Source organism: Clupea harengus, chromosome 5 (genome assembly GCF_900700415.2).
Source record: "Clupea harengus chromosome 5, Ch_v2.0.2, whole genome shotgun sequence".
Lineage (NCBI taxonomy): Eukaryota > Metazoa > Chordata > Actinopteri > Clupeiformes > Clupeidae > Clupea > Clupea harengus.
The window spans coordinates 25,690,603-25,701,272 of NC_045156.1; the positions used below are offsets into that span (position 1 = coordinate 25,690,603).

The 10,670-nt window shown below is 41.7% G+C and overlaps 1 protein-coding gene across 1 annotated transcript; it reads left to right on the top strand.

Moving 5' to 3' along the window:
- The first annotated feature begins 5,610 nt into the window (after positions 1-5,610).
- On the top strand, positions 5,611-7,947 carry cysltr3 (cysteinyl leukotriene receptor 3). The gene is made up of 2 exons (XM_012822533.3): positions 5,611-5,862; positions 6,674-7,947. The coding sequence occupies exons 1-2, from the start codon at positions 5,856-5,858 to the stop codon at positions 7,741-7,743; spliced, it is 1,077 nt and encodes a 358-aa protein (XP_012677987.2). The 5' UTR covers positions 5,611-5,855; the 3' UTR covers positions 7,744-7,947.
- The last annotated feature ends 2,723 nt before the right edge of the window (positions 7,948-10,670 follow it).

Below are 10,670 nucleotides of genomic sequence, written 5' to 3' on the forward strand. Positions count from 1 at the left end.
GTTCCTAGTGAACTTGTGATTAGTGAAAGTGAATGAATCTGTGCCTCAAGAATATGCCTAGTTCTCCTGTGACGAACCCTTTTTGGGCTCGTCGGCTCTGCCTGTTTTGTCTGCAGGTGTGCGTGTCAATTGAGTGCCTGCGTGTGTAAATTGAGTGCATGCGTGTGTGGCTGTGTTAAGTCTCTGTCTTCCAGGTGCCGTTGATTAACCACCTGGGTGGGCGTGTCCCTCCACTATAAAGATCCGGCACTTCCTGCATTCGAGAGAACTAGAGGAAGGGAGCAAGAGAACACACTTTGATTGAGAACTTTGATCGAGAACTTTGGAAATTAAACCTTCGCGTTTTGGACAAACAACTATTTTTGGTTTCTTGTAACAAGCCTAAGAGCCGGGTTGTTACAAGTGGGGGCTCGTCAAAACTAACGAAACTTTGTATTCGTGGCTTGAAGTTTTTTTTGTTTGATTCGACACGCAGTTTTCTGCGTTGGCGTCAGCCTAAAATCTTTGTTAGTTGGAAACTCCTTAGTTAGTTTGCATCACTTGGCGAGCATATTTTTTGGTGTGCGCATCGCTGAAACCGAAAGCACGTTTCGAAATTTCTGGGTAAGTAGACACGTTATTCTATTTCTCAAATATTTCCCTGTTAGGGTCAGACCGTTTAGATTTTGCGGTTTATTGTGACTTTGTTTCATTTTGATAACGTCGTCGCAGTCACGGGGTAGGCTACGTGGTAAGAGCAGTTGTCTCTGGGGCACATTCCAGGGTTCGGTTTGTTTCAATCTGAGACTTTCTGGACCGCGGGGCTTTGTTGCGTGCATAAGTACCCACCACGGTACCCGTGTGAAGAAAGGTCTACGACTTAGTTAAATTGGGTTGTTCTCTTTAGCGGGAATTTGTTTACTTCAGAATTGCCGGCTACTACTGATAAATTGTTTGTTGGCTCATACGTTGGATAAAGCAGACATGGCTACTGAGGTAGATACGTTTGTTGCTTCTCCGTTACTTTCTCCAGGAGGCAGTAGTTTAACGTATCAGCCGCAACGCGAATTACTTCGTCTCCAAATTGATAGAGACGTTGAAATGGCTAAATTAGAATGTGAACGCAAACAAGCGGATAGACGTTGAAATTGTTAAGTTAGAATTGGTACACAAACAAATTGAAAGAGACCTTGAAATGGCTAAATTGAAATGTAAAATGAAGCGTTTGGATTTGATTGCTGCAGGCAAATTGAGGCCTGATAATACTGATGAGGCTCCTCCTCCAAAATGTCATATCCTCTAATTTGCGTGTGATGCCTCCGTTCAATGATAACGGTTTGCATTTGATTTTTGGCTTGTTTGAGTCTGTTGATCCTGCCGTCTACCCACCTCCCATAGAGGGGGAGGGGTGGCCTGCTGGCAGACAAGAACCTGCTACCAGGTATGAGACTACCAGGGTGTGTAATTATTGCCTTGGCAAAGGACATTGGAAGGCAGACTGCCCTGTCTTTAAACAAAAGGCTAAACCGTGTCCTAGCCCTGAAAGGTCTGTTGGTCCAAGCAGTTTTGTAGGTGTTTGTACGATATCAGAGAATGATTGTTTGATGCAAAGCCATGTGTTTGTCAATTCCACACCACCTCTTATGATTTCAGATACACCCTCTCTCTCTGAGGAACAGAAGACAGGTCCGTCTTTAAAACCCTTGTTTGAACAGGGTAACATGGATTTGGACAGCGTAGCTAGTGGCTACTGTGTTAGCGCTGGTGTGTTGGTCAGGAAGTGGGCTCCACACAGAGGCCAGGTTCTGGGAGAAACCCTGGTTCAGATTGATGTTCCAGAAAGTCTTTGTGCTTTAATTCTAAACACTGCACATGCCTCCATGGGCCACGTAGGAAGTAAAACTGTATGACCGCTGGTCGAAGCGGCATGAGTTTCAGGCAGGGGACCGCGTCCTGCCGTTGTTGCCAGTGGTGGGTTCTCCGTTTCATGCCAAGTTTCTCCAGCCATATCACCTGAACATATTAAAGGCTGTGAAAATGTGCGCTCTAGTTTAAAGTTGTCCTGTCTGTCCTAACTGTGTGTGTTGTCTTTAGCCTCCCAGGGCCCGGGATTCGCTGATGCTTCAAGAGACACTTTGGTTGTTGGGTTAGAGGGATAGGTTTTAGTTTTCACAAAAGTCACTTTACTAGATAGGTTGTCACATGGTAATTTGCTACTTGAGACTCACTGGTGAGGGTTGTGGTGATGATATTGATAATGATATTGATAATGATAGTGATGGCGATAATGATTGTTTGGATAGCTATGGTGAGTGGAATTAATTGTTTGATTGTTTGTGTAGAGATACTGGGAACTTTGGATAGTCTCAGGCTTTGTAAGGGGGAGGGTGTGACGAACCCTTTTTGGGCTCGTCGGCTCTGCCTGTTTTGTCTGCAGGTGTGCGTGTCAATTGAGTGCATGCGTGTGTGGCTGTGTTAAGTCTCTGTCTTCCAGGTGCCGGTGATTAACCACCTGGGTGGGCGTGCCCCTCCACTATAAAGATCCGGCACTTCCTGCATTCGAGAGAGCAAGAGAGGAAGGGAGCAAGGGAGCAAGAGAACACACTTTGATTGAGAACTTTGGAAATTAAACCTTTGCGTTTTGGACAAACAACTGTGTATTTTTGGTTTCTTGTAACAAGCCTAAGAGCCGGGTTGTTACACTCCTTAGTGTCTGTAGCACTTTAGGTGCGGCTGTCTTTGTGATTTTGAATATATGATTGTGTTTATACATGTTACGGGGTGGACACCAAAGAATCCCCCAGGTAAATAAAGAATATATTTTTATATGAAAGCCACCATCTCCTGCACCCTTCCCAACAACACCACCCCGTCCAGTCGCAACCTCCCAAAACAACGTGGGGTGACCGCCCGGTCTCTCACATACTACTTCTTATTACAGTGCATGAAAAGCCCTGTATTGTTATTCCTAGGCTTCGTATACTTCTTATTACAGTGCATGAAATGCCATGTATTGTTATTCCTAGGCTTCTTATTCTTTGTACCAAACTTCTGTGCTTAATTCAGCTTGAACTGCTTAACGTAGAAACTTTGTAGGTCTTGTAAAGGATACTTATGCTATTTTTCTAAACTTTATAGCTACTTTTTAAGATATTAAAGAAAAACTAATACAAATTTTCCCATAGATTTACATTGGGCCATTGTGACATCATAATAGGGTCATTAAACTGGCTTGCACCTGTGCTTCACTGACACCTGTGCAAAGGTTCCAAGGCTCCTCTTCTCTCTGTCCCTCTCAATTCAACCATATAACTAGGAATTTTACATTTTTCTCAATTGCTTACACACATTTTTTTAAAGCATACCTTATCTTCTCAAAACTCAACACAAATCCCAAAACCACACACACAAAATGCAAAACCCTACATATCTCCTGCAAAATGCTACTTTGCCTTCAAAACAATGTTATGTCTCCTCAAAATGGTATTTTGTGTTAAAATGACACACAGACCATCATATTAGTAGACACTTCTAAGCACTGATGTGCTCAATGGAAAACACCAGTATGAAGGCCTTATCAGGAGCATTATGCCTTTTCATGTTCAGTGTTACTGTACGCTTACTCCTGTTGTAAAACATAACTGTATAATGTATATATTTCTTTATTTTTTCTAAAATTGCTGTAGCCTAAACATCACAGCAAACACAACTGGATGTGTAAATGATTTGCACAGAACAAACAATAAAAATAGGCCAGTACAGTCAACAACACTTGGTATTTGTTTGATTGTTATAGCATTATTTTCCAGAACCATATTGACTATTGCAGTCTCCTGTTCAGCCGTCAAGACACGCTCCCTCCCACCACGCCGGGGTAATCTTTCAGTTCTGCAAAAAATACAAATACAGTACAATGTAAAATACTCTAAATACAAAAATACTATGCTCCTGATAAGGCATTCAAACTAGTGTTTTCCTCTCATAGTAGTGTTTCTTACCTATTCTCTCTTCTGAATCTCCGGAGAATGGATGCAACTGAGAAGCGGCTTAAGTTTGGTTGAACCCTCTGGCCAGCCTCCTGCATGGTCAAACCATGGTTGACCACATGGTCGACCACAGTGACCCGAATCTCATCAGAGATAATGGTTGCTTCTTGCTCTTCCTCTTCCTCCTCCTCACCTGTGGCCCTTATATTGCTAAAGCTTTGATTCCAAATTGCACAACAGCCTTGGAAATGGAAGTTTTGCCATTTGAAGGCAGTGTGTTATGTCTGAACACAAGGAGATTTGGCATTGATGAAGTTTGCAAAAATAGAGAGGATTGTGTGTAGTGTTTTGAAGAAAGTGTCGTTAAGAATTGAAAACTTGGTCTAAAGCAGAAAAATTTGTTTATAGTTCAGCAAAATTGGTTTAGGGAGCTGGCACATGAGTTAAAGGTTGTGGTCATTGTGTCATAAGTTCCCATTTTTGTGTGTAAACAATTGAGAAAAAGACACCTTCCATACATACTTTTTCTCTCCATCTCTCTCTCTATCCCTTTCTCCATTTTTCTCTCCTTCTTTCAATATTTTCCCTCTTCACTCTTTCTTTATCTCATTATCTATAGCCACTCCTGTTCACTCTTCTATCCTTTCTTCTTTCAATTACTCTGTCCATCAATCCCTACTCCTTTTTCAACTTTTTTGTCAGCCTTCTTTGACTTTACAGTCCTCTATCCTCCCTCACACTCCATCTCTCTTCATCACTCCATTTCACCTCCTTCTTTCAGTATTTTCCCTCTTCACTCTCTCTTTACTTTATCCATAGCCACTCTTGTTCACTCTTCTTTCCTTTTTTTCACTCTTGTTCATTCTTCTTTCCTTTCTTCTTCCTTCCTTAACTTTTGCATTTCATGCACTGTTATTTCCTTTAGGAAATGCATATTCTAGTTAAATTTGAATTTTCATCTTGAGCCCAAACTTGCATGTGTGATGAAAATTCTAATTTAGTATTTAGGGACTGTGACCCTAAAAGAAACTAGATTGTTTTTTATTCTCTGAACCATGAAATATCAAATATTTCAAAGAATTGTGATAGAACTAATGTTTAACTTTAACTAAAACACACACACACACACTTTTCTAATGAAATAATGCATTTCTGAAATAACTGTACTACTGTTTTGCCACAATTGTTTTAGAACTAATTTCTACATTTTAGAGGCCTTTTTTAGTGGCTTTTGGTGACAAGGGGTAGCATACAGCCTCAACAACAATTATCAACGAATTAGTAGCCTAACAGCGAAGCTAATTTTACAACATACCAATATAAAAGCTGGGTGTTTTCTTGAACATCAGCCACGGTATAACCTAGAATTCTGGAAAAGGTTAATTATCAACAGAGGTTTTAAGCATCAAGAGAGAGGGGTTAAATATTTCACTGAGGGTTCTCTGCTGGGAAACATTGTTTTAGATTTGAGTTTGTTTAATGATTCATATGATTCATATTTTTCAATCTAGATCCAATGGTTAAAGAATGTTAATTAAAAAACATTCAGAAATAATTCTTAACAAACGCAAGTTACTGAGAATTTTACGTTCAGCAAAATTTCGCAAGAACATCCCTAGGCGTGTGCTGACAGTTTCCTACGTGAGACAAGCGACGCAGTTCATTCAGTGACTGCTCGTGGGCTTGTGACAAGCACTTGGACAGACTGCTTGTGCAATGACCTAACGCAACTATTCTCTTCTCCCCGCGAAAAGAATCCTACAGTTATGACTTGTATATACAGCAAAGGAAATAACTACTTCACATAACACAGCAGTAGATGAGGATTTATGTAGAGATTGACCAGGCACGGATACCAATCTCCAAGACTAACAGTATGTCGCGAAGAACATGACAGGTAATTGGATGAATAAACCCTGCTGAAATAAACTGTTTACACGTTGTTGTATTGTAACGTGCAAAAAGGAGTTGTGCGCTTCTTGATTGTATGTAGTTCCAGAATTCTGTTTGTTCAATGTTTAGTGTTCTTATGTTGTTAATGTTCGAATTCAGAATGTATTCGTGCTTCCTTTCAGTGTTAAAGTCAGTATGTTTTTTGTAATGGTGTAGTTTTATTTGTGTATTAGTGTCTTCTCCACCATTGCCCTGTATGTCATGCCTACGTAAAAGATCTGCTCGCTTCCCAGTTGTGTTTTGTTTTAACGGCAAGGCACTTAAGGCTTAAAAACGGGAATTCATAGGGGTTATATGTATTATAGAAAAAATATTCCACATCATTATACATAGCCTTCGATTGAAATAGTCTATAGGCTACCTGGATGTATAGACCTATTTCAGTTTGTACTAATATTATTCGATACAGCGTGAATGCATCAAAAGCTACAAAGACACAATACCAGTGTTCGTTTCAATTTCCATAAAATTTGCATGGTCAAGTCAATGCGCTCTCTATCAACGTACCTTTTATTATTGACACTCTGAACAACTTTTCCGCATTCCTAATGAGGGTTCAACCCTCAAGTTCAGCTTCATTCAACTCCACAGAAGCTTTTCATTGCAAATTCTTCTACATTGGCTATAGTGCGTGCACAATGTTAGGTTGACAATGTAATCCTGCCACTTACCCTGCTATAGAGTAGTAGGAGGTTTCCTGTAACTATAACCGTGATCTCTTACCCCTGAGTGTGTTAATGACATTTCCTCCTCAGTCCCTAGGCTAACCACTCACCAATCCCCCTCCTCTTGGTTCAACGCATCAGCTGGGTTACCTGAGACTCAGCAGTGGAACCAAACATGTCGCAACAGCAGCGATCAGAACTTCAAGTACCTGGCGTACACAGTGACCTACAGCATTGTGTTCCCAGTTGGCTTCTTGTGTAACTCAGTGGCACTTTTCGTTTTCCTGCGGCTCACCCGCAAACGCTCTGCCAGCACCGTGTTGATGATCAACCTGGCGCTGTCGGACGCGGGCTTCTCGCTCACACTGCCCTTCCGCCTGGTCTACTACTTTCGCGACTGTCAGTGGGACTTCCCAGACTGGCTGTGCCGCCTGTGTGTCTTTGCCTTTTACCTGAACTTGTATACCAGCGTGCTGTTCCTCACGGGGCTCAGCGTGCTGCGCTACATCGCCATCGTGCATCCACTGCAAAACCGCTCGCTGGCGACAGTGAAACGGGCTACATGGCTCTGCTTGGTAATCTGGGTTGGTGTGGCGTTGCTCTCATGCCCCTTCCTCATGATGGGGACTTGGGAACGACAGGGCAAGATCATCTGCTTTGAGCCGCGAGCCCAGTCCTGGAAGCACATCCTGGCGCTGAACTATGTCGCCCTGGTGCTAGGTTTCCTCCTGCCCTTCATCATCATCTTGGGCTGCTACGGCTCCATTATGCTCACGCTGGCAAGGGGGAAGAAGAGGCCGAGGCGAAACCGGCAGAACCGCCGCCGCTCTGTCTACCTGATGGCGGTGATCCTCAGCACCTTCCTCCTGTGCTTCCTGCCCTACCACCTGTTGCGCTCGCTGCACCTCCATTCCATTGTGCAGCGCTGGGGCGACCAGGTCACGGGGTGGCTTATGCGCGTGCTTGTGGTCACACTCTGCCTGGCCGCATCCAACAGCTGCCTCAACCCGCTGCTCTACTACTTTGCCGGGGAAGCCTTCCGCAGTGTGGTTCGCACCACCGTTCGCAGCAGACTCAGCACTGCCTCTTTCAGCTCCCTTGGCCCGGGAAGCATGCACTTGAGGATGCGGTCGCAGTGCCCACCCCCCACTGCTGTCTGAGGAAGGATGAACAGTGATGATTGGTTAGAGACCACATGGAACTCTTTGGAGTAATGTTTTTCGGAGAACTTATTGCTATTTGCCAGATAGTGGAAGAGCTCTTATGCCAAAGACTTTTAACTATATTCTAGTGACTGTTATCTTTATCTTTGTTCTGTTATTTTATGGATGTAGAACTTGTTCAGGATTAAAGCTCCAATTCTATTCCTGCCTCCCCAGTCTTTCTGGTAGAACTATATGTAATGGTTGCGGTCAGAATGGTCATGAATGGCTTAAGTAAATACTGACCAGAACTGTAGAAATACCATGGAGGTGTAGACTACTATAAATGGACGGAAATGTGTGCTGAAAACACATTTCATCTGAAGTTTGAAATGGTAGGACTGGAAATAGGAACAATAGCACCTCACCCACACTTCAGGGAATTCTCTAATGCACTGTAACATATCATGGGCCACATTCACATTTAGTTTGGAACAAAGTCCTACATCTAGCCAACTACTGTAGCTCAGATAAGGTATCTGTTCCTCTTTAGGGTTTGGTATTTTATTGCTGAAAACATTTATTTATTTGATGTGTCCTAGCCATGGCTATTATTGGTATCTTTATAATAAGACTATGAGCAAGAGGATGTGTGTGTACAGCACCATCTACATGACGTTATGGCTAGATTAATTGGCTGCAACGTAAAATACAATTTGATGATTCAACAGTTGTATGAAACTGTCACATTCATATAATTAAAAATGAGGAAGCACCTGCAACAGGTGCAGGTGCAGATACAGGTGCAGTCTGATTTGAAGCCAATCCACTTTTCAGCAAATTACTCCTCACAGTCTTCTCGCTGTCTGATAATTGTGTGTGCTAAAAAAAAATCGGCTGTTTGGAGTTACTTTGAGATCAAATATAAACCATCGTCTGAATCATGGACTGCAACTTTTTCTGGGACTGGTTTCAAGAAGCAAAATTTGTTGTGCCCTAAGGCCATTAGTCAAAATATCCTAATGTAAACTGCACTCACCCCGTAGTCTTACTGTCCAACGTGATTTACTAACACATCTTTGACAACATTGTCTAATATATACAGACACTGACAACTGCATGAACAGCTGTTACAGCATAATAACTAGAAGGTGGTCTGGCTCAGTTGAACAAAAGGCTAATTATTCAATAGCTGAATGAATCAGACTTCCACAGAACAAACACCATACGAGAGACTAAAGAATTGACTGCATCCATGCTATAAGGGTCATAGTTACAACTACAATTTATTCATTTTCTCAGTTTTAAAGACTTACGTCATAAGTTAAGTAATTTAAACAATTTAGATCATGAAAAAACCGATATCCATACCATCAGGAATGGAATGTGTTATCAACTTGTAGTTTTACTCACTGATCCACAAAATGCACATCCACTCAGGTAAAGGTGGGGTATTCATTGATACTTTCCCCTTAAAAACACCAATTTTGTCTCCTTCAGTTAAGGGCAATATGCAGTGAAACGGCAACATGACTTTAATTTATGACCACTAACATTTACAAATTTAAGTCATTCAAATCTCTTAACTAAATAATCCCCACCTACTTGATCAAATAGGTTTATATACCTCAGTGTATGGGTCGAATGTACTGTCTCTTACAGAGGCATAGAAGTCTCTATGTTATTTCTATGTTATTTTAGGACACTTGATCACCTGAAGTAATTGAGCTGGAGACAAACTGCATACGTTTGCATTTGTAGTTTACAATGCCTGTTTACACTGACAAAATACACACAAACAAATGCTTTTACTGGTCGGGAATCATTTTTGATTCGTGCAGCGGTCTGCTATTTCACTGAATCATTTCATAAGCCTCTCCCATACACAGGAGACAGTATGTCAGTGGTTTCTCAAATCTGTGTGGTCAACATCACGTCACAGATCAGTTCAGCACAAGTATGCGCTCACACACACTCCACACTCTCACTCCTCTCACTCCCACATGTTTCCTCTCAGAGTGATCAGTGACTCACACCTTTGACACAACAGCAGCTGTGGGTCCAGGCTGAAAAGTACAGGTATTATTGGCTGTGACTAATCAAAAACAGACCGGCATAAATCTGTCTTGTGACTTCATTCTAACTCATTAAAACCGTTGCTCATGTTTTCTTGCCTGTGGCACATACGAAAAGCTTATCTTGCAGAAAGTAGTTCATGTAACTGTCCCTCAGGCTTGTCTTCTTAAATATCACTAATAAATGGAATTCAATCCATCAATTTCTTAAATATCACAACGTGTCTGTTGTGGTAAAATGCCCAAGACGAACACTGGACACAACTATGGCCAACCTTTTCTTCTTCAACAGAAACACAAGTTTGTGTCAGAGAAACTGATATCACAGAGTCTAACATCTGCTGTGAATGAGACATCTTTTTGAATTTCTGTCTGATTTCCACACAACTCTGTTACTATTGACAGCTACATTTACAAAAAAAAAATACTCCCAAGCTGATTTCCTGCTGATGTTTTTGACTCATCATAACACAAGAATGCAAAACTACATTGCAGTGCCTCTTTTGTAAAAATACATATTTTATATATAAAAAAAAACATAATTAATAATCATTGAAATCACAACAATATAGGACTTTTCCCAAATGTGTCACAGTTTGTGGATTTTGAGGTCCAGACAGCTAAGTGGGCAGAACTAAATCCAGTGAGGTGCAGTTTTGTTCAGTTCTGCAGTAGAGCTGCCTGATTGCATACAAAATACTGACAGTTCTAATCGAATCCTCCATGATGTCCACCACAAGAGCTGATGCCAAGCTTCAGACGTAGAGGCCCTTGGCCTACCGTTGACTTACACGCGTCTTGCAATGTTTCAGACAGTCTCTTCCGTCCTTTATCTAGAAGAGGCAAAAAAAAAAAAGGTTCTTCAGCCAA